At 41.3% G+C, this 23,935-nt stretch overlaps 1 protein-coding gene across 2 annotated transcripts in view; it reads left to right on the top strand.

The window, feature by feature from the left end:
• Window positions 1-20,037, top strand: part of stac (SH3 and cysteine rich domain) — a 54,787-nt gene extending 34,750 nt beyond the window's left edge. For both annotated transcript variants that reach the window (XM_051723529.1, XM_051723528.1), the window contains 6 exons: window positions 4,637-4,718; window positions 5,656-5,723; window positions 9,012-9,106; window positions 16,455-16,506; window positions 18,002-18,139; window positions 18,277-20,037. In XM_051723529.1, the coding sequence (XP_051579489.1) occupies window positions 4,637-4,718; window positions 5,656-5,723; window positions 9,012-9,106; window positions 16,455-16,506; window positions 18,002-18,139; window positions 18,277-18,375 (534 nt within the window). In that variant the 3' untranslated portion in view covers window positions 18,376-20,037. The remainder of the gene's footprint in view (window positions 1-4,636; window positions 4,719-5,655; window positions 5,724-9,011; window positions 9,107-16,454; window positions 16,507-18,001; window positions 18,140-18,276) is intronic.
• Window positions 20,038-23,935: the final 3,898 nt, after the last annotated feature.

The raw sequence follows: 23,935 nt of genomic DNA, 5'->3' as shown, positions 1-23,935 counted from the left end.
ATGGAAGAAAAAAGTACAAAGAAAAATATAGGTTTGGAACAACATGAGGATGAGTTAATGATGACAGAATCGTAATTTTTGGGTGAACTATCCCTTTAACATAAAGATGCTGTAAATCTGCGATCTGTTTAAAACAACTGTATTTATGGGGGCCTAGGTAGCTCAGCGAGTAAAGACGCTGACTACCACCCCGGGAGTCATGAGTTTGAATCCAGGGCATGCTGTTGGCCTGGTTGTTAGGGAGGGTAGAATCACATGGAGTAACCTCCTCGTGGTCGCTATAATGTGGTTCTCGCTCTCGGTGGGGCACGTGGTGAGTTCTGCGTGGATGCCACGGAGAATAGCGTGAAGCCTCCACATGCGCTATGTCTCTGCTGTAATGCGCTCAACAGTCCACGTGATAAGATGACATCTCAGACTTGGAGGCAACTGAGATTCGTCCTCCACCACCCGGACTGAGGCGAGGCACTACGTCACCACAAGGACTTAGAGCGCATTGGGAGAAAAAAAAATAAAAATAAAAAAATAAAACAACTGTATTTTATAAAAACTGGACATTCTGGGATTTCAGGAAATGCAGTGAAGTTTTCTTGTTACCCATGTGTGCATGTGAATGCTTAAAGCACCTAGTGTTAAAGGGAACTGACCCATCTGAGGGGCCAGATGTAATGTTTTACTGTTTGAAACAAACACAGACACACACACCCTGATAGTCAGCGTCAGATAATGCCTCTCTAAAGCAAATATGACCAAAAAAGGGAGAGAATGAGATGAAAGAGAGAGAATAGACAGAGTACACAACCTGACAGGAGGACGTCCTCTTAAACTGAAAAAGTCAACTATCTCTTAACAGGTTAAATAATTTGCAAAAGAAAGATAAATGTATAATGGATATTGTTTATTACTGTAACAAATTCGAATCTCTGAATAGATAACCAATAAGCATCTATCTAAAATACATCCCAGAAAAGGTCTTTCTTATCACACGTCATGATTCTGTGTGTACCTGTGGCTTTTGCATTAAGACTACACTGAAAATGTATAAAGTTGACGGACTGAGTAAGTCATGGTGTATTTTTTTTTATGTGGCATCCGAATGAATTTGACTCAGTCAATACACACTCGATCATCCGAGGAACCGGGATGCCTGTTTTGTTTCTTTTTGTGCTGGTTCCTCCTAGCGGCTGGAGCTTGTTTTGTGGAATAACACTGCTTCGGGACAGTTGTGGATGAATCTGTTCGCTCTTTGTGCTTATGCCTCCTATTGGCTGGAGTTTGTTTTTATGGGATATTTTTAAGGGACATTAGAATGATTTTGTCATCTGCTGAACTCATAAACAGCCGGCTCACTGAACAATTGTCTGTCATTCCGAAGAAACTGAACGGCTTTATATCAGCTGGAATTTGTTTTGTGGAGGAACACACCTTCAAGACAGTTCTGTGAATGAATCTATGTGTTCTTTGTGTTTATTCTGCCTGTTGGCTGGGGTCTGTTTTACAAAGTATTTTCTGTTATGTAATTTTGCCTCACAAAATTTGTGCAGAATCACCGGACTCAAACAATCCGATGGCAAAGTTGTCGCAGAGATTCTCGTATGCGTACATGAACCTTTGAGTTTAGAGGGATTGACGCCGGTTGGCACTGTCGTGCGTGGGGTTAATGTGCACATTTTTCTTTTATTCTGTTTGTTTTGTTTGGGGGGAAGTTCGGGGTTTGATTGTTGCACTAATGGGGAATGTGGTCTGTATAATCTTGTTTTTGACGTACAATTTTTTTTTTTATTATTATATCAATATGTCAAATGTTAATATGAGTAGGTTATCTCTATCCACATGGAATGTGAATGGGTTGGGGCACCCTATAAAAAGAAGGAAGGTTATTTCTTTTCTTAAGTGTAAGAAATATGATGTAGTGTTTCTTCAAGAAACGCATCTTTCCCCGCAGGAAGCTAAAGAATTTGGGAAGATATGGGGTGGACATGTTTTCTTTAGTGCTGGCTCAAGATACTGCTGTGCTATATACAAAGGAACGCATCTTTCCCATAGGAAAGCTAAAAGAATTTGGGAAGATATGGGGTGGACATGTTTTCTTTAGTGCTGGCTCAAGTAAGAGCAGGGGAGTCATTACATTGATAAGTAAGCATCTACAATTCAAATGTCTTAAACAGATTAAAGATAAATTAGGAAGAGTCATTATTGTTTTAGGAAAAATTCAGGGGCAAAGGTTGATTTTGGCTAATATTTATGCGCCTAACGCTGATGATCAGGGCTTTTTTATAGATCTTGAAGGGATGTTGCAAGCCACTGGCACCCCTCTTGATATAATACTGGGAGGAGACTGTTATCTGTTGATGGACTCAGTCCTTGATCATAGTGAAGCAAAAGTGTGTAAGTCCCCTAGAGCAACAGTGACACTTCACAGGATATGTAAAAATCTTGGTCTTACAGATATTTGGAGACTTTTGAAACCATCTGGTAGGGACTATACATTTTATTCATCAGTCCATACGATTTATTCTAGAATAGATTTTTTTTTATTTTTTTTTATTTTTTTATATCGAAGTCCCTCATTTCATCTGTTGTTGATTGCTCAATTGCAAACATTTTAGTCCCAGATCATGCCCTGGTGAGTTTAGAGATGTTGCCACATATGGAGAAAAATAAATCATATAGTTGGCACTTTAATGTATCCCTTTTGCAAAATCCTGATTTCCAACAAATAAATGTGTACAATATTACACATTGCATTGTTCGTTAAAGTAACAATCCACTTTTTTCTACATGAATATGTCCATGGAAATCTGTGGACACATGACCCATAGAGCCCCATTTAATCCGTGCTTAAATACGAGTCTATTGCACATACCGTATCATTCAAATAAAGGCGCCAAATATTGATGATCATTGGACAAGATTTTGTGTCCTGCCCAGATGTCGTGTTTTGCGCATGAACAATATTCGTATTGTATCTGCATCTATTTGCCTGTTGGACATTGGGCTTTTAATATGTGTTTTTTTCTGTGCTGCCTGGAAACCCAGATTGGTCGATCACTCTATTCCCTATAGAGAATAGAGACTTCCCTATGGGAGTAATAATTACTGGGCAAATTGCCTACTGTAATGCAAACTCTGACATCCCTACTATCCACCAAAAAAACAAAACATGGTTACCATGGTTTTCTGACCATAGTAAATTCTCATAAGGGTAATCTTACATTAGGTGCATACTTATGATATGATACTCACCTGCGAAGACCCACCCTGTTCTGTCATTTTTCTAGAAGGTAAAGCAGAAGAGAATATAAGGAATAAATCGTTTAATATGAGGGTATCATTTAATATGAGACGACTGAATAGCAAACTTAACAGTGCAGGTATTCTAGCGTTAGCTTACCTTTCGTGAAACAAGAAAGGCTAATCTAACTAAGAAACACCGATTACCAACCGTAGCTGACCAGCGCGCACATTTAAACTATAACAAATGTATAACGGTGAGTAAAAGAAAGAAAAAACGTACCTTTATTGGTATAACTAGCTCTTCTGATTGGCCAAAATTCTCTGATCTATGAACAGTGCCCGCCGCTGCCTCTACAGATGCACAAATCACTTTTGCTCCATATTTTACATAGATATGTGGTGCAAAAGGGAGAGCACGCAAAACTTGACATTTGCAAGTGAAAAACAGTGTTTGAGACTCGTAGCAGCAGAATCAAGCAGTTGTAGTTATGTACTTATGTTAGTGCTAGAAAAATATCCAAGAAAAAAAAAATTATTTGTGAGAAAATATTCTACAAGTGTGCAACTCTCATTTGATGAATTCACATACTGATTTGCGGATGAGCAAAATTTGTCCGTGACTTCACGTTTTTTGATGTGGGTGTGTGAATGTGTTTTGCACCATATTCACTGCAGCACCTGTAGCAAAAATGTGAGCGTATGTGTTTCTTAATTTGTCATTCATAGAATAGGATTTGTGCACCTGCAATGAAGAATTTGAGAAGGTGTAACTGTTGTGTTGTGTTTGTGGGAGAGAAAAAAAAATCTACAAGTTTGCAACTCTTACATTTTTTTCTCTGTGACTTCAAATTTACTGGTACACATGTGTGGCTAATCTCTACAACTACAAATTCTACTGTCACATTTTGCTCCAAAAATACCTTCATATAATTGGATTACAAAGTAATTAGTTACTGTAATCTTATTACTTTTAGCCATAAAAAGTAGTGTAATACATTACATTTTAAATTCTTGTAATCAGATTACAGTTACTGACTTTCAATTAAAGTAATTACTTTTAAGTACATTATTTGGATTACAGATATTTCTAAAAAAATATTAATTATGCGTAAGACAATTAAAATTTGAATTCAAATGTTCATATGTACAACACATGAACAAGAAGAAAATAGACATTATTTTGAATTTGTTGAGTGAAAAAACAAAAAAAAGTGTTTAAGAAAGTAACTTAAAAGTTGAGTAATTAGTAATGTGATTAACTTTTCAATGAAGCAGTAAAATAATCTAATTACAGTATTAGAGATGTAGTTAGTAATTTGTAGTGAATTACTTTTTTTTGTAACTTAACCAACATGGCTGGTGTATGAGAGAATTCATGTGTGTTTACTTATTTGTTCAGACCAGTGATGTAGCTCAGGTACCAGAAGAGAAGTCCACCCAAAGCAGCAGAGCTCAACTCGTCAGGAAGCCCAGTGACAATGGTGAGTACATGCATACTTAGGCTATGTTCACACTGCAGCTGAATGTGGCCCAATTTTTTTTTCCCCTCACATGTCACATGGTCTGTTTTTACGATGACAGTGGAAAAAGCAAAAATGACAAATGGCATTTTTAAATCCAATCTGGGCTATTTTCATATGCTGAAATTAAACGGATATGGATAAATTGGACACGGATATGATTGCAGTGTGACTTCAGTGTGAACAGTTGCTTTGTTTTTGCTGTTTTGTTTGGTGATGATAATGGTGCAGAAATGACACATTTCACCTTCTGCTGTTTCTTGCAATTTCCTGTAAATTTCCTTCAAATTCTACAATTTCCGTATCGAAGACATTATCAAGCACTATTTTGACTATTGTCAAAAATTCTGCCTAAAATCATCCCAGCTGGGATAAAACTGATTGACCAAACAAGAGCGGACCATGTGAATCTGAACATCTATCCCATAATCCTCCACTTGCATGCAAACTACTAGCTTCTGATCAGTGACATTGTTCACACTCATCAAAGATTTAGTTCTTTGCTAACATGAAACACTGTTTTTTGGGTGGACTGTGATATAATGGTATCAGAGAGATGAATTGCTATGATAAAGGCTTCATCCAGTTCATCACAGGGTGACCCGCAGTTCCAGTGAATTCATGTATGTGTGTGGAGACAGGACTGGGGAGAGAAATATATTTATTCTCTGGTGCCACATAGGTGCCAGCATGACCGAGAAACAGTGATATTTTTGGCTAATCAGTCCACCACTCTGAACAATGACCCAAAATAACACCATCATTCATTTAATATCACGTAATGATCTAAAACAAGCTGTATTTATTCTGCCACCACACTCTCATGCAAAATCAGATTTACACATGAATTACAATCATTACTGTTCACTGATTTTGGTTCTGTATGTTGTTTTTGTAGTTTTTATGCCTTTGGAGAATGGAACAGAACATTTTCATGTTGCTGAGAGGAAATCAGAAGGCTCGCCGGTAAGCATCTGCCAGTTTCTCTTTTTCTTCTATCTTCTAGTTTTTTGTCATATATTGTTATTACCCTTTGTGAAATGCATTTAAAGGGTAGTTCACCCAAAAATGAAAATTCTGTCCTTTACTCATCCTCATTTCGTTCCAAACCCATATGACTGTCTTTCTTCTGCATAAAAGGAGATATTTTAAAGGATGTCCTGTTCACTGATTTCAACACAATGGCAGAGGATTGAACCTCACTTTAAAGAAAAAGGACCCAAAAGTATCCTAAAAGTAGTCCATGTGACTTGTGATTCTTATACTGAGTCTTCTGAAGGCATATGATAGATTTTGTTAAGAAACAATCACGTTTAAGTTATTTTACAGTAAAAATCTTGACTTCTGCTATGTTGAATCAGGCATCATTTAAAATTCCTCCATTTGTGTCCTGTATATGGGTTTGGAACAACATGAATATGTAAATGATGGCAGAATTTTCATTTTTGGGTGAACTATTCCTTTAATGACTTAAAGGTAACAGATGACTAGCCTTTCTATGGCACAGGAACTCAAAAGAAAGGCTTGAAGAAAGAAATGTTTCATACAGGATAGAGAGAATGAGAGAAATGAGTTATGTCGGATAGCTGACACTTGTTCATATTACAGACTAGAACTCATGGCTGTAAATAAATATTGCTTTGATTGCAGTGTAGCTTACAGGGCACACAAATATCTTGGCAACTTTTAGGGGAAAAGAGTGTCTGTGAGTGAATCTCTGGTCAGTATATGTTTCTTGCTGACAAATGACCAATCAACAGTGGTTTCTGTTGATAAACTGAAGTTTGAGACACATTGTCCGTGATAGTTCAGGTCAGGGCAGAGGAGAATGATGCATTCTATAATGAAGCTCAGTCCCAGTTTTAATTTTGTTCTATGAGGCAGCTAGCTACACTTCCTCACTCATGATTCTGTGTCAGACTTTAATCATATCAGAACTATTCTGAGTCCAGTTCTGTGTGCGTCTGCGGGTATACTGTACATTACTCTCATACAATTTCCCAGGAGCTGATGGAAAAAAAGCACCAATTTTAGTAACTTTCCCACCTCAGCCTCTTTGTCCAGAGATGTTTGGATTCTGGGATCAATCTTTATTTAACTCATCCTCCTGACTATAATAATATTTCATTTCCATGTCATTGCAGTAGCAAAGCAAAAGTCAGTAAAATTCAAAAGTATATACAGTGGGGTCCAAATGTCTGAGACCACAAGTGAAAATGCTTCTGTGTTGCATTATTTTCTAATTTAATACACAATTGTAATACTAATGATATTATCAGCATAACAATTTGAATGAAAATGTGAATTGAAAATGTACATTAATTGCAGCATTTGGTATGTCCCAGCTTAATATTCCTGGCTCGATACAAGTTAAGCTCAATCGACAGCATTTGTGGCATAACATTGATTACCACAAAAATTAATTTTGACTTGCTCCTCCTTTTCTTTAAAAAAAAAATCTGGGTTCCAGTGAGGCACTAACAATGGAAGTGAATGGGGCCAAACCGTAAACATTAAAATACTATTTCAAAATTATAGCCACAAGACATAAATAATATGCATATTAACATTATTTTAGTGTGATGAAATCGCTTACTAACCTTTTCTGTGTAAATTTATAGCCAATTTTACAACTTCTTTGCCATGACAATGACAACAAACGTCCATGTTCGTCACAACAAACCCTAGAGTGACTGTAAAAACCATGATTTAAGCAGCTTTTCAGCTCAAACAATACACATGTTTTAAGAATTAATGTAAGTGCTTTTATAAAATTATAAGCTTCACATTTCTGCCTTTAAACCCTCCAGAAATTGGCCCCATTCACTTCCATTGTAAGTGCTTCACTGTAACTTCGAATTTTGCTTGCGTTCCCCCTTCCTCTAGCAGCCACTTGTACAAATGATTACTGGCAGACACAGAATCTAGCATGCAGGTTGGGGATGCATTTCATCATGTCGTTGTATTCCAATTTAAAGTGCTTTTCTAACTGTCGCCAAATCGTGTTCTTGAAGTGAGCAAACAGCAAACAGGTCAGATGACCAAACACACAAAGTTGTGCTGATCATGTTGAAAACCACTAACTAGCGCCAGCTTGTGCATTTTTTAAGTTATATTTGAAGGCCAGTTTGCATATATTGGAGATTACTGGAGCATCTGTGCCATATTTATTAAAGTACAGTACATTTGAGCCAATTCACTTTTTCATCGCAGAGCCATCGGCCTTCACACCTGTTGACAAGTTTCCGAAACATTGGATGGCAGGGAAAGAGTCATTTATATTCACGAGTAAAGCAATAACTGATTAGATGATTCAATAATACTCATCAGGAAAGCATTACATGATTGGTCAGAGAAACTATAACCCAACCCCTAAACCTGACCCTAACAAATCAGATAGAGCTTTCCTTATTAATATAAATTAGTCTTTCCGTTGCCATCCTACATTTTGGAAATCCGCCACCCACTGTACAGACATATTTTGTAAATATTGGGGAAAACATCTAGTCTATCCAACCCCTAATATATATACTACATATATACATTTCCCAGACTTTCAATGTGGTCTCAAACTTTTGAACCCTACCGTAATTTCTCCAAACTCAGAATTGAACTTTCCTTCATTTGATGGTAATGCGTTGCGGTTTACTACAGCAAAGGATTTGTCAATCTTGTCTCTAATGTCTAAAGTCATCTGAGATTGACAATCTGCTGTTGGGGAAACTAATGAAGTGCAATAGGCACCAGGTTGCTCAAGGACATCCCTCTTGTCCAAGCCATCCTGTAGCATGTGAATGTAGTAAGGGGATGATAGTGGGTTGGAAGATTGGAAGAGTGCATTTGGTGAACTCAGATAGATACATGGCCTGAGTTAACCTACCACAAATGTCTACCTACAAAGGTGTCATATTCCCTTCTACCACATAGTTTAGTATCAATATAAAGCAGAGCATCATACTTGAACTAAGCACTAATCTAGAATGTGGTGTAGAACAGTAATTTGTACAGTTTGAGTGTGAATGTGACAAATAAGTTCTCATTATAAAATGGTTTGAACAATTTTGGAAATTTGTGTTATATCCATTAGTATTTTTATTTTATTTAGTACAGAGTCTTCTGCTTTAATCTATACGCCATTTTCAGCACTGTTTCTATTCTGGGGTCTGGTTTATTGTTTTGTCTGATCAAATAACAATTGTTAATTGAGGTTGAGTTGTAAATTCCTGTTTATGTCCCTGTATTTTTACACTGTAGTCAAACAGAGAGTTGAAGAGGGCCCCCCTGCAGCTCAATACTTATGTGGCTTTGTTCAGATTTACCCCACAAGACAGCCAAGACCTGGAAATGAGGTGAGTGCCTCTGGAGCTATAGGTACAGTGGTGGCCAAAAATATTGGCACCCTTTCATTCAAAATATTCACAAAAATATATCCTCTAATGGATATCAAACAATTGCAAACAAAACACAAGTTTTGTCAAAAAACAAATATTTTGGTCAGATATATGTGTGGCACAATAATTGGCACCCCTAGGAATTATTATGAGTAAAATATATCTGAAGTATATTCCCATTCATATTTTAAATTTTTAGTATACCTGGGTGACTAGGAACATGAAATTGTTCAGCCATGATTTCCTGTTTCAGAGGGGTATAAATATGAAGTAACACACAAGCCAAATTCCCTTAGTCATCTATCACAATGGGTAAGACCAAAGAATAAAGTTATGAAGTCCAGCAAAAGGTTGTTGAGCTTCACAAAATGGAAAATGGCTATAAGAAAATAGCTAAAGCATTGAAAATACCCATTTCCACCATCAGGGCAATAATTAAGAAGTTCCAATCAACTGGAGATGTTAAGAATCTACCTGGAAGAGGACGCATGTCTAAATTGTCTCCAAGCATGGTGAGGAGGATGGTTTGAGTGGACAAAAATTCTACAAGGATCACAGCTGGAGAATTGCAAAAATTTGTTGGGTCTTGGGTTTCAAGAAAAAAGCCTCTGCTCTCATCCAACAACAAATTCAAGCGTCTTCAGTTTGCCAGACACTACTGGAACTTCAAATGGGACCGGGTTCTATGGTCAGTAAAACAAAAATAGAGCTTTTTGGCAGCAAACACCAGAGATGGGTTTGGCGCACACAGAGAGGTTGCCATATGGAAAAGTACCTCATGCCCACTGTTAAATATGGTGGTGGATCTTTAACGTTGTGGGGCTGTTTTTATGCCAGAGCTGGATATCTTGTTCGGATACATGGCATCATGGACTCTATCAAATACCAACAGTTAAAAAAATCAAAACCTGACTGCCTCAGCCAGAAAGCTTAAAATGGGCCCTGTTTGGATCTTCCAGCAAGACAATGATCCAAAACACACATCAAAATCAACACAAAAATTGTTCACTGACCACAAAATCAAGGTTCCATGGCCATCCCAATCACCTGACCTGAACACCATAGAAAACCTGTGAGGTGAACTGAAGAGGAGAGTCCACCATGTGGACCTTGGAATTTGAAGGATCTGGAGAGATTCTGTATGGAGGAATGGTCTTAGATTCCTTGCCATGTGTTCTCCAACCTCATTATGCATTATAGGAGAAAGCTCAGAGCAAAGGAAGGTTGCACAAAGTATTGAATAAAACGGTGCCAATAATGTCCTGGTTACTTTCGTAACCTCTGTTCCCTGATGGAGGGAACGAGACATTGTGTCGATGTAGTGACACTAGGGGTCACTCTTGGGAGCCCCGAACACCTCTGCTTTTTGAAAAAAGGCCAATGGGAATTGGCGAGTGAAATTTGTATGCCACTCCTCCGGATATACGGGTATAAAAGGAGCTGGTATGCAACCACTCATTCAGGTTTTGTGCTGAGGAGCCGAGACAAGGTCCCGGCCATTTCAGCGGGTAGTTCAGCATTGTTGCAAAAGGGACACAACGTCTCGTTCCCTCCATCAGGGAACGGAGGTTACGAAAGTAACCAGGACATTCCCTATCTGTCACTCACTCGACATTGTGTTGATGTAGTGACACTAGGGGTCCATATGCAAAATGCCACAACCAGCTGAACTGTGTTACGTGGACTGGCAGTGCGAGACAGACAGACCGCCGTGTGCCTCGTAGCCAGCGTACTAGGCCGTCATGTAACCTCCCCCAACGCTCTTATGAGCGTCGAACGGTTCTTTGGGAACAAGTCGACTGCCCAACAAATAGGGACAGGCTAGCCCAGCCGTGGAAATATGTCACATGGTCTTACCGAGTCTTATTGGAAGTTAGTCATGTGGAGAAGTCGCATGGTAGGTCCTACCCGAGTGGGGAGTTTCTACAAGCATGGTGACCGGGGGCAGAGGGGCCTCTGCCCAAGGAAGACGCAGTTTACCGACAGGGAAACAATTTAGCGGAAGATATATCACATGGGGTCACCTATGGGGAACCCAGCATGTGGAGCACCTACCCCAGTACAGGGCTGTAAGGGGGTTCAGTGGAAAGGAGGAGGCGAGAACCGGCTTGACAACTTAAATAATAATTTAATGAACAACTTAAACAAAAACACACAACCATAAACACACACACACACACAGTACAGCTGCCTGTAATTCTCTCTCTCTCTCGAACTGTCGTCCCCGTCCGCCTTTATCCCTCGCGCGCCCCATCAGGCTGAATGGGGACCGGGCGTGCGTCATTCCAGCCCGGCCCCGCCCTTCTCGGCTCTACAAGGGCTTAGTTAGCACATGTACTGGGCCGGCAGTGAGTTTCTCCACAAACTCGTCTGCCACAGGGCTAAGGAGGAAAGTCATCCAGGGATCACAACTTGTGAACACGACTGGGAGTCAAAGGCGCACGTCTTCACCTCATGGGAGGGGAAAGGTGCTATACACAAGTGGTACACCCGGCCAGCTGTCCCGGAACTTACCTGTTTGGACCTGACAACACACAGGACGAAACCGGTTCAACCCGGAGATTATAGAACCTCGCAAAGGTGTTGGGTGTCGCCCAGCCCGCTGCTCTGCAGATGTCTGCCAAAGAGGCGCCACTGGTCAAGGCCCAGGAGGCCGCTACACTCCTAGTAGAGTGGGCTCGTAGCGCTACGGGGGGGCGGCACATCCTGAGCATGATATGCCATCACGATGGCGTCATTGACCCAGTGGGCGATCCTCTGTTTGGACACAGCGCTTCCTTTCTGCTGTCCACCAAAGCAGACAAAGAGTTGCTCGGAGCTCCTAAAGCTCTGCATGCGATCCAAATAGATGCATAAAGCACGCACCGGACACAGCAGTGCCAAAGCTGATTCTGTCTCCACCTGGGGCAGCACTTACAGGTTCACCACCTGATCCCTAAACGGGGTCGTGGGAACCTTGGGCACATAGCCCGGTTGGGGTCTCAGGATCACGTGAGAGTAGCCCGGACCGAACTCCAGGCACGTTTCGCTGACAGAGAACGCCTGCAGGTCCCCTACCCTCTTGATGGAAGTGAGCGCATTCAAGAGGGCAGTCTTTCAAAGAGAGTGCCTTAAGCTCAGCTGACTCCAGGGGCTCGAAGGGGGCTCCCCATAGACCCTGAAGGACTACAGAGAGGTCCCATGAGGGAATGAGACGCGGTCTGGAGGGATTTAACCTCCTAGCGCCTCTCAGGAACCTGGTGATCAGGTCGTGCTTCCCTAAGGGCTTACCATTCACTGTGTCGTGGTGTGCTGCCATAGCGGCTACATACACCTTCAAGGTGGAGGGGGACAGCCGCCGCTCCTGCCTCTCCTGCAGGAAGGTAAGCACCGATCCAACTGTGCATCTCTGGGTGTCTTCGAGTCGGGAAGAACACCACTTAGCGAACAGACGTCACTTCAAAGCATACAGGCACCTCGTAGAGGGAGCCCTAGCCTGAGTGATCGTGTCTATCACCGTGGGTGGTAGGCCACTTAGGTCTTCCGTGTCCCGTCCAAGGGCCAGACGTGGATATTCCAGAGGTCTGGTCACGGGAGCCAGATGGTGCCCCGTCCCTGAGAAAGAAGGTCTTTCCTCAGGGGAATTTGCCAGGGGGGGCTGTCGCGAGGAGCGTGAGGTCTGAGAACCACATCTGGGTGGGCCAGTAGGGTGCTACTAGGACGACCTGTTCCTCGTCCTCCCTGACCTTGCACAGGGTCTGTGCAAGTAGGCTCACTGGGGGAAACGCGTATTTGCGTAGTCCAGGGGGCCAGCTGTGTGCCAGCGCATCTATACTGAGGGGTGCCTCTGTCAGGGCGTACCAAAGCAGGCAGTGGGAGGATTCTCAGGAAGCAAACAGGTCTACCTGTGCTTGACCGAATCGACTCCAAATCAGCTGGACCACCTGAGGGTGGAGTCTCCACTCTCCCCTGAGCGTAACCTGTAATGACAGCACGTCTGCTGCGGTGTTGAGGTCACCCGGGATGTGAGTGGCTCGTAGCAACTTGAGGCGCTGCTGACTCCAGAGGAGGAGACAGCAGGCGAGTTGTGACGGGAGCATAGACCACCTTGACGTTTGATGTACGCTACCGTCACCGTGTTGTCCGTCTGGACCAACGCGTGCTTGCCCTGGATCAACGGCCGGAACCTCCGCAGGGCGAGCAGTACTGCCAACAACTCGAGGCAGTTGATGTGCCAACTCAGCCACGGGCCAGTCCAGGAACCGGCGGCTGTGTGCCCATTGCATTTGGCGCCCCAGCCTGTCTTGGAGGCATCTGTCGTAACCACGACACGTCTGGAGACCTGCTCTAGGGGAACCCCTGCCCGTAGAAATGCTAGGTGAAGAGGCGGCGACAGATCGGCGTGACGACCACGCAATATGTCCCATGGCGCCATGCCCATCTCGGGACTCGAGTCTGAAGCCAGTGCTGAAGCAGTCTCATTTGCATCAACCCGAGCGGTGTGGCAACCACAGAGGATGCCATATGCCCCAGGAGCCTCTGAAAAAGTTTCAGTGGAACTGCTGTCTTCTGTCTGAACACCTTCAGACAGTTCAACACGACTGTGCGTGCTCGTTCGTGAGGCGCGCCATCATCGAGACTGAGTCCAACTCCAAGCCGAGAAAAGAGATGCTCTAAACCAGGGAGAGCTTGCTCTTTTCCCAGTTGACCCCAAGCCCTAGACGGCTGAGGTGCCTGAGCACTGTGTGCGCACAGTAACTCTCGAGAGTGAGCTAGGATCAGCCAGTCGTCGAGATAGTTGAGTATGTGGATGCCCACTTCCCTTAGCAGGGCTAGGGCTGCCTCTGCAACCTTCTTGATGACGCGAGGGGACAAGGAAAGGCCGAAGGGGAGGACCTTGTACTGGTACGCCCAGCCCTCGAAAGCAAACCGCAGGAAGGGTCTGTGTCGAGGTAAAACCGAGACGTGGAAGTACGCGTGGAAAATGCGTTTTTGCGTCAGCATCTTGAACAGGAGTCTGTGCAAGGCCTGGTTCAGAACTCGCAGGTCCAAGATTGGCCGCAACCCACCGCCTTTCTTCGGTACGATGAAGTAAGGGCTGTAAAACCCTTTCTTCATCTCGGCTGGAGGGACAGGCTCTATCGCGCCCTTGTGCAGAAGGGTCACAATCTCCGCACGAAAGGTAGTGGCGCTCTCGCCCTTCACTGAGGTGAAGTGGACGCCGCTGAACCTGTACGGACGCCTGGCGAACTGAATTGCGTAGCTGAGTCAGACGGTCCGGGTCAGCCATCGTGACAGGTTGGAAAGTGCAAGCCACGTGTCCAAACTTTGGGCGAGGGGGACCAAGGGGATAATTACGTCGGATGTACCGGCGGGTGGGGCCTCGCGGCGGGGCGGAGCCTGAGGCGCCACATCGCGGGGGCTCGAGCCCTGTGGCCGTGCTGAGTCCAGGGACATCAAAGCACTTACCTGGCTCCTGATACCCACCATAAGATTGGTCGAGGAGGGGGGAGGAGGAACATCGTCCCCGCAGTCCGTCGGAGGAGCGCCAAAACTGCCGAAATGGGATGGTGGATGGCGGTCGTGACGACGGCCGTGCGCACCTGACATGTGACCCAGAGAACAAGGAAACCACTCTTTTGTTGAAGTTTTGGTACCGCAACCTCTTGGGCATGCGGCGAAAAATGAAACAAAAGATTCTCCTCCCGGCCTTCCACTGGGGGATGGAGTGGTCTGTCTAACAGCTCCGTAGAAGCAGATCTCCTCGTCCCTGGGTTGCCTGTCTCAGGGGCACTTCGAAGCCTTCCTAGGGTTCTTAGCGGCCAGCCGTGAGACGGGTGGCGTCTGCTTCCTGCGGTGGGTTCCATGCCGGGGCCGGGCTGCAGGGGCGGGCTGTGGCGGAGCCGGTGCTGTTGCTGCAGGAGGATGCCCTTGGCGATGAGCAGACTGGGTGCGGGGTCTTGAGCCACGCCGGGGTAGGATGTGTTGAATGGCCTCCGTCTGCTGCTTCACCGCCGACAACTGCTGGGCAAAGTCCTCGACGGTGTCACCGAATAGGCCAACTTGGGAGATGGGGGCGTCAAGGAACCGTGCCTTGTCGGCCTCTCTCATCTCGACCAGATTGAGCCAAAGATGGCGCTCCTGGACCACCAGGGTGGACATCGCCTGCCCGAGAGACTGCGCCGTGACCTTCGTTGCCCGGAGAGCGAGGTCGGTCGCCGAGCGCAGTTCCTGCATCAATCCCAGGTCAGAACTACCCTCGTGCAGCTCTTTTAGCGCCTTGGCTTGGTGAACATGCAGGCATGCAGGGCGGAGGCAGCTTGTCCAGCGGCACCGTAGGCCTTAGCCGTCAGGGACGACGTAAACCTACAGGCCCTGGATGGGCGCCTTATCCACCTGGGGGATCACCGAATACCAGGGCACAGCATCAACGTTAGTGTGTTATGAGATGTTATTAGCAGTTCTGTTTACTTACACTAATGTTATCAGGTGTGAAATTGCCATCAAATGACGCTTTTGTCTTTTCAAGTGACTGTGATAATCTTTTGCCTCAATTCTGATTCACAGTCTCCACAGTTTTCAATCAAATTACTGTGTAATTTAACAATTTATTTTACAAAAAATGTCAGATAAATACGCAACCCACATAAAAATATTTTAGGTTCCGTTTATGAGAATGTTTTGCCAAAAGCTGCGTAGTTCACAGCACTCTCCCATTCATTTCTAAAGGAAGTTCTGCAAAGCTTGTCAGAGCAAGTGACGGCACAAAGGTGGGCGGGGCATAGCAAAGGGTCAATTGTCTTTTGGACTGCTTTATTTATACAGTATTACTTTAAATAAATAAACAATTTGTTAAATTGATTCTTACCTTTATACTGACTGTTCCTCAAATGTCACTCTTCCCTGCATTAACTTAAAGGGATAGTTCGCTCAGTAAAGATAGTTCGCTCAGTTTTGTGTGGAACAGTTAGGCCTCAGTCCCCATTCACTTTCATTGTATGTGAATAAGCATTCAACACAGAAATACCTCTATTTCGCAAAAGCACATAGGCTTCACTTTAAAGTTATTCCCACAGTAGCGCATTAATTTCCTTCAGTTCAATTCTGATTCTCTGAAACTCACCAGGAAACTGAGGCTGCAAATGACTGATACTTTTAAGTTTCTTTGCATGTGCAGTTTTATTTTGGCCTCATTTAATGGAATGAAGGTTTCACAGTTTTCCAGAACAGCCTATCATCAAAGCTTTCATTTCTAAATGAATTTTAGAATTGATTTCCCTCTAAAAGAAATGTGATGACCTAATCATGTATTCCTTTCTCCTTGTAGACCTGGAGATCGAATAATCCTGGCAGATGATTCCAATGATGATTGGTGGAAGGTAAAATCATTACAGATTTATGGACTGTTCGATAAAAGACCCCAAACTGACACCAAAGTGAGCAGGACTGGATGCTTTGCTTTTATGGTTAATACTTTCCCAAATGTGGCATGTGTCCTGCATCACAATTGTCATAAATTGAAAATTTAGAACAATAATGCTCACAAATAATAAATTACAAATAAATAAATAGCTATACAAAAATTATAGGTTTACATGATATTTTTTGAATTTGTATAGTGCTTTATTGTTGTTTGTAATGCAGTTCACCATAAGTATGTGCTTGATATTTGGTTGGTATTCCACAATTTTATTCAGAAATACTTGGTGATGAAACATTAAAATTTAAATAGAGTATTTTTTAATCATTTTATATAAATCAAACTGATTTCCAGTATGAATTCTTTGTGACACATTTGACATTCCACACGTTCAGGACAATGAAAAATTGCTAAAAAAAAACCAAAAAGAAATACTGAAAATTGGAAACATCTTATTTTGTGCACTTAAATTTAAAGTGGTAGTTCACCCAAAAATTTAAATTCTTTAATCATTAACTCACCCTCATGCCAACCCAGATGTTTATGATTTTCTTTCTTCTTTGAACATAAACATAGATTTTCATCTCTGTAGTACCATACAAATGAATGGTGAAGCTCCAAAAAGCACAAGTTGGCAGCATAAAAGTAATCCATAAGACTCCAGTGGTTAAATCCAAATCTTCAGAAGCATACGATAGGTGTGGGTGAGAAACAGATAAATATTTAAGTCTTTTTTTTTTTACTATAAATTCTCCTTCCTGCCCAGCAGGTGGCGATATGCACAAAGAATGTGAATCACCAAAAAAAAAAAAAAAAAAAAAAGAACGTGAAAGTAAAAGTGAAGATCTATAGTAAAAAAAAAAAATACTTAAATATTGATCTGTTTCTCACCCACACCTATCATATGTTTCTGAAGATATGGATTGACTAGATTGACTAAAGACTAGAGTCATATGGATTAATTTAATGCTGTCTATATATGCTTTTTGGATCTTCAATATTCTGGCCACCATTCACTTGTATTGTATGGACCAACAGAGCAGAAATATTATTCTAAAAATATTTTTTTGTGTTCAGCAGAATAAAAAAAGTCCTACACATCTGGGATGGCATGAGGGTGAGTAAATGATGAGAGAATTTTCATTTTTGGCTGAACTATTCCTTTAATGCTCAAGAGTGAAATCCAGTAGTAATTGTTCTTAAGGCAAGACTTAACTAGTAGGTCGTAAGCTCTCCGTAAAGTAATGATGTTTACTTGTATTGATCCAATAAGCAGTCTTGAAATTTGTGAACAGAAGTGTTACAAAGCCGCGAATTTCAATTTGATCTTGTTACGGTTGATGTTTAAAACTTGTTTGCTCACGTAACTGTCAGCTGTATTAAGTTTTTGATTTATAATTTTTTGTTTTTGTGAGTAAAAATTTTTGTTCTTCTGTATCTTTTGAAATTTCCAGGGTATAATCGAGGATAGGATAGGTTATTTCCCAGCATCCTTTGCGCATCAGGTGAAGGTGGGCGACAGGGTATTTAGATGTAATCGAACCTTTATTGGGTGTAAGGAACAAGGGCAGATCACCTTGAAAGAGGGGCAAGTGAGTACATTTAAGTCAGCTCAATGTTATAAATGCACATAATATATCTGATTATAGTCTCTGATCATTTCAAACTCTGATTCACACAATTAAACAAAACATTCTGATAACCCTGAGTTGTATCCACACATTTTCAGATTTGTGTCAGCAGTGAGGAGGAACACAATGGCTTCATCAGAGTAGACAGTGGGAAAAAGAGAGGATTCGTGCCCTGTGACGTCCTGGAGAATATATGAAGTGAAAGATTAGAGAGAAGTGAGTCGTGGAAGAATATATGAAGTGAAAGATTAGAGAGAAGAGAAGTGAGTCGTGGAAGAAGGCTGATGGCTCAAGCACTGCCTCTGTGAATATTTGAATGAACTACAAGGCCACCTGAAAGTACAGGGATGATCTGTGTATGGTGAGCAGACACTGAAGGGGTCTCAGGAGGGATCAGAACACCGACAAATGAAGGACAGATGTGTTTCTCATTAATTGCTGAATGTATGTGTCATTTGGTAATTTTCCTTGTTCGAGAGAATTATGTGTTTTCTGTTTTTAATTTATTGAATGTTAGGTCATTAACTGCAGCAGTTTTCGCTACCTGTAAAAATGTTCACTATAGCATCATAAGTCACTTTGGCCTGCTTTGAGGTATCTTTATTGTTAAAGGTGAAGTGTGTAATTTCTCCACCATTAGTGTCACCAAACAGAATAATTAATTAAAAAATAATCAAGTGATTCCGGAACACTTCCTCTGTCTACTGTTGGTCGAACTAACAGAAAGACCTGTACCAAACTTATGCCATTTGATTGAGCCAATGTTGCTGTGTTGGGCTGGTCGGGATGCTCATTCAAAGCAATGTTTTGATAGCGCCACAGTGTTTACACTTTTCGAGGAAGTAAACCTTAAAATGGCTTATTTCTAATTGTCTCTCCATTTAAACTGGGATAAAAAAACATTGGAAAATTACATACTTCAACTTTAAAGAAATAAACAGTATTTTATGCTTCAAGTATTTTCATAAAATCCATTACATGTCTGATTCTTTTTATGTAATATGTTTTGTTAAGAAATGTTGTTTTTCAATGGTAAAATAATTTTGCTGCTGTCAGTGACACACAAATTTGAATTTGACAGTTTTGTTTAATCTGCAGTACACAAAGCGCTGTGATCCACCTGTGCTTTATAAAAGTAGAGCAGAATGTGATGAAAACAACTCATTCACAGAGAACTGATCGTATTTCAATTCCGTTCAGATTCTTTAAGAGTTTTTTCACATGGTACTTCAGAAATCAAAGGCTTCTAAAAAAAACAACAACAAAAAAACCTTTGAACAAACTCATCCTTGGGTATGAAAAAACAATGGGGATTAAAGGAGAATCAAAGAACATGCCAGGTCTGTAAGAAAGATCTCTTCATGTTATAAATGTCCTGCACAGCTGTCTTTATTTCTTAAACTTATGATATGTGTTACATGTCATCCGTACTGATTATCTTTATGATTAAGTAAACACAAAGCATTATATTGTTTAATTTTAGGGATGAAAAATACCATTTTGATGTTCAAATTTTGAATATTAAAAACTAAATGAAGCAGAGATACGTAGATATTTGCTGCACTGGTAAGGCAGATATGAATGAAGAACATAAAGTCATTAAAGTTAAGATTTTAGGTTTAATTATTTATTTATTTGGGACAAGTCATGGAAGTACTAGTCATCACGAATTGTCCGTTCTAAATGATACATAATCTCTGTCTCTTGGTAAGATGTCTTGTTGAGCCGTTTCTACATAATTTAACTCATCATCATGTCTAGTCTTTTGATAATATTTCAGTTTGAGCTAAATGATGTTGGCTGAATGTACAGTCTCAATGACGATATTATGATATTGTTTATATACTTTCTGTACAGAATTAAAGTTTATATATTGATCTGATTGTGCTGTGCTTTTTGTGTTAAATAAGTCTGTATCATATTTTAATAGACACATTGTTCATCTCTATGTACATATATGAGTGCAAACGCAAACATGAAGATGGCATAATGCACCTTTTATTATACCATCTTCTCATCTTCTGTCTGATGGCAGCAGGTGGAATTAAGTTAGTGGCTAAATGAGCTGTTTGAATGCAGACTCCAGTTTTGCCATCTCCCTTTTCCCTGCTCCTGGCGCCAGTGAGCCTGTAGCCTACTGGAGTTGGCATTCTTAATTTGTTTGTTCAGATGAGTGGAAAGGCCTGAGCTGTTGTTGTTCACTCAGTGAAACTCATTACAAGAAAAAGCACACTGGCCATTAGAGGCTAATACAGGTGCATCTCAATAAATTAGAATGTCGTGGAAAAGTTCATTTATTTCAGTAATTCAACTCAAATTGTGAAACTCGTGTATTAAATAAATTCAATGCACACAGACTGAAGTAGTTTAAGTCTTTGGTTCTTTTAATTGTGATGATTTTGGCTCACATTTAACAAAAACCCATCAATTCACTATCTCAAAAAATTAGAATACATCATAAGACCAATAAGAAAAACATTTTTAGTGAATTGTTGGCCTTCTGGAAAGTATGTTCATTTACTGTATATGTACTCAATACTTGGTAGGGGCTCCTTTTGCTTTAATTACTGCCTCAATTTGGCGTGGCATGGAGGTGATCAGTTTGTGGCACTGCTGAGGTGGTATGGAAGCCCAGGTTTCTTTGACAGTGGCCTTCAGCTCATCTGCATTTTTTGGTCTCTTGTTTCTCATTTTCCTCTTGACAATACCCCATAGATTCTCTATGGGGTTCAGGTCTGGTGAGTTTGCTGGCCAGTCAAGCACACCAACACCATGGTCATTTAACCAACTTTTGGTGCTTTTGGCAGTGTGGGCAGGTGCCAAATCCTGCTGGAAAATGAAATCAGCATCTTTAAAAAGCTGGTCAGCAGAAGGAAGCATGAAGTGCTACAAAATTTCTTGGTAAACGGGTGCAGTGACTTTGGTTTTCAAAAAACACAATGGACCAACACCAGCAGATGACATTGCACCCCAAATCATCACAGACTGTGGAAACTTAACACTGGACTTCAAGCAACTTGGGCTATGAGCTTCTCCACCCTTCCTCCAGACTCTAGGACCTTGGTTTCCAAATGAAATACAAAACTTGCTCTCATCTGAAAAGAGGACTTTGGAACACTGGGCAACAGTCCAGTTCTTCTTCTCCTTAGCCCAGGTAAGACGCCTCTGACATTGTCTGTGGTTCAGGAGTGGCTTAACAAGAGGAATACTGTAGCCAAATTCCTTGACATGTCTGTGTGTGGTGGCTCTTGATGCCTTGACCCCAGCCTCAGTCCATTCCTTGTGAAGTTCACCCAAATTCTTGAATCGATTTTGCTGGACAATCATAAGGCTGCGGTTCTCTCGGTTGGTTGTGCATCTTTTTCTTCAACACCTTTTCCTTCCACTCAACTTTCTGTTAACATGCTTGGATACAGCACTCTGTGAACAGCCAGCTTCTTTGGCAATGAATGTTTGTGGCTTACCCTCCTTGTGAAGGGTGTCAATGATTGTCTTCTGGACAACTGTCAGATCAGCAGTCTTCCCCATGATTGTGTAGCCTAGTGAACCAAACTGAGAGACCATTTTGAAGGCTCAGGAAACCTTTGCAGGTGTTTTGAGTTGATTAGCTGATTGGCATGTCAAAATATTCTAATTTTTTGAGATAGTGAATTGGTGGGTTTTTGTTAAATGTGAGCCAAAATCATCACAATTAAAAGAACCAAAGACTTAAACTACTTCAGTCTGTGTGCACTGAATTTATTTAATACACGAGTTTCACAATTTGAGTTGAATTACTGAAATAAATGAACTTTTCCACGACATTCTAATTTATTGAGATGCACCTGTAGAACATCTTTAGGAGTCCGCTTGGCATGTTGAAAGATTGTATCTTGTTCTGCATCCTTTCTAGTCTGCTGGAAATCCACTACAAAATCTTTTGTCTTGATGTTCAGTACCGTTCTCTGGAGTCTCCAGTGCTTTTCAAAATCATCTCAGAGTCCTGTATATATTAATATACACAGTTAGTTCCAGTCCTCGAATCTGTGTTCACAGATTTCAATTTTGTTCACTGATTCGTTCAGGGACCAATTCTGCAGATTACATTTATGCCAGTAGTTGCCGACAAACAAGCGTATTTAATGTTGTGAGGGAAATAATTAGTTACCAACACTTGAGTTTTCATGACAGAGTGTATGAGACATGCAAGTGTATGAGAATGATTCGGTCACTTAAAAGATTAGTTCAAAAACATCTCTGTTACTGATGTAACCTTGGTTCCCTGAAAGGAGGGAACTGGATACTCCCAGGCAGGGGCGTACATTCCTGGGGGGATGGGGCTGAGTGATACCTGCACCCTGTTGCCTCACGTATGTTTTAGTTATGGTGTTAAAGCACTGGGCCGATTCTGGATCAACACAGCTGGACCAGATCAGGGGCCGGTTGCACCAGCTATACATACGTTACATCTTAGCCTAGTTGTGGCGTAAATGGTCACTAAGTCACAATTTATGCACTACTAAATATTTGAGCGTTGCGCCATTAAACTTAGGTAGGACGTAACCCTATGTATAAACTAAATATTTACAGAAGACTCCGACCTGGAGTAACTGATGGAATAAAAAAGCAGACTCATTTAATGACATCAGTGAGCTCATGTTTTGATTGACAGGCTTCAGTCCTTTTGACGTATATGATGATGTTGCATAACACATTTAAATTTACAGGAGAAAACATTATGTAAAAAAACGATCTAACGGTGCACATTCCTGTTTACACTGCCCAGTGTTAAGTTTCAACATATACAAAATATATAAGATATTAAAATGAATAAATGTCTATTTTTCCAGTCTGTTGTATTAGTATTTATTTATTTATTGCCCCATATTCATTTTAGATACAGTTTTTGAATATTGTTATTTACACAGGCTAAATATACCATTAATGAAATCTTGTTTTAAGTATCGTAATTCAATGGGGAAATCATTTATTACAGCTGACAGTTACGTGAGCAAACAAGGTTTGAACATCAACCATAACAAGATCAAACTGAAGTTCACGGCTTTGTAACACTTATGTGTCAAATCTGAAGGCTGCTTATTGGATAAATACGGGTAAACATCATATTATGCAACTACGCATTACTTTACGAAGAGGTTATGACCTACTAGTTAAGTCTTGCCTTAAGAACAGGTGGTGCAACCAAATTAAGCACTGACTTAGTTACAAATTAACTAGTAGTTACTAAGCCCTTAGTGTGAACTTTATGTCCTAACTTACGTGAGACCTTACGCACAGCTGGTGCAACCCTACCCAGGTCACATGGTCTGGGCCACTTCTGGAAATGATTCCAGAGAACAAACAGCGCTGGATACAGTGTAAATTTACCTAAAGTCAACTAAAACAAAAGGCTATCTTTTTGAGAGGTAACTTTGAGAAACTTCAGCTAGTGATGTGTCATGTGAACAATGAACTGTTCAAACTGAATGTGTTTTTACGTTCTAGCTGTTTTTCAATCGTTTTCCATGTAAACATTCGCTAGATGGATATCTTTTGACAACTGTATCATGTTTCACTGTGTTTTTAGGATCTCTGATGGGTTGCAAAATTTGCTGCATTTTTAGAAGCAGCTAGAAGTTAAAAAAGAACTTCAACTGATAAAAACGCATCTTGAGACACCTGCGTTCTGCTCTATTCGTTGTGGTGCGTTTCGCTTTTTTAGCACGAGAACACGTCTGTTCTGAACGGTTACTGGAAGAAATGCTTTAGCCAATAGTT

Source organism: Myxocyprinus asiaticus, chromosome 17 (genome assembly GCF_019703515.2).
Source record: "Myxocyprinus asiaticus isolate MX2 ecotype Aquarium Trade chromosome 17, UBuf_Myxa_2, whole genome shotgun sequence".
NCBI classification, from domain to species: Eukaryota; Metazoa; Chordata; class Actinopteri; order Cypriniformes; family Catostomidae; genus Myxocyprinus; species Myxocyprinus asiaticus.
Note: the sequence above shows the minus strand (reverse complement) of the source record. Positions and strands in the feature narration are given on the sequence as shown.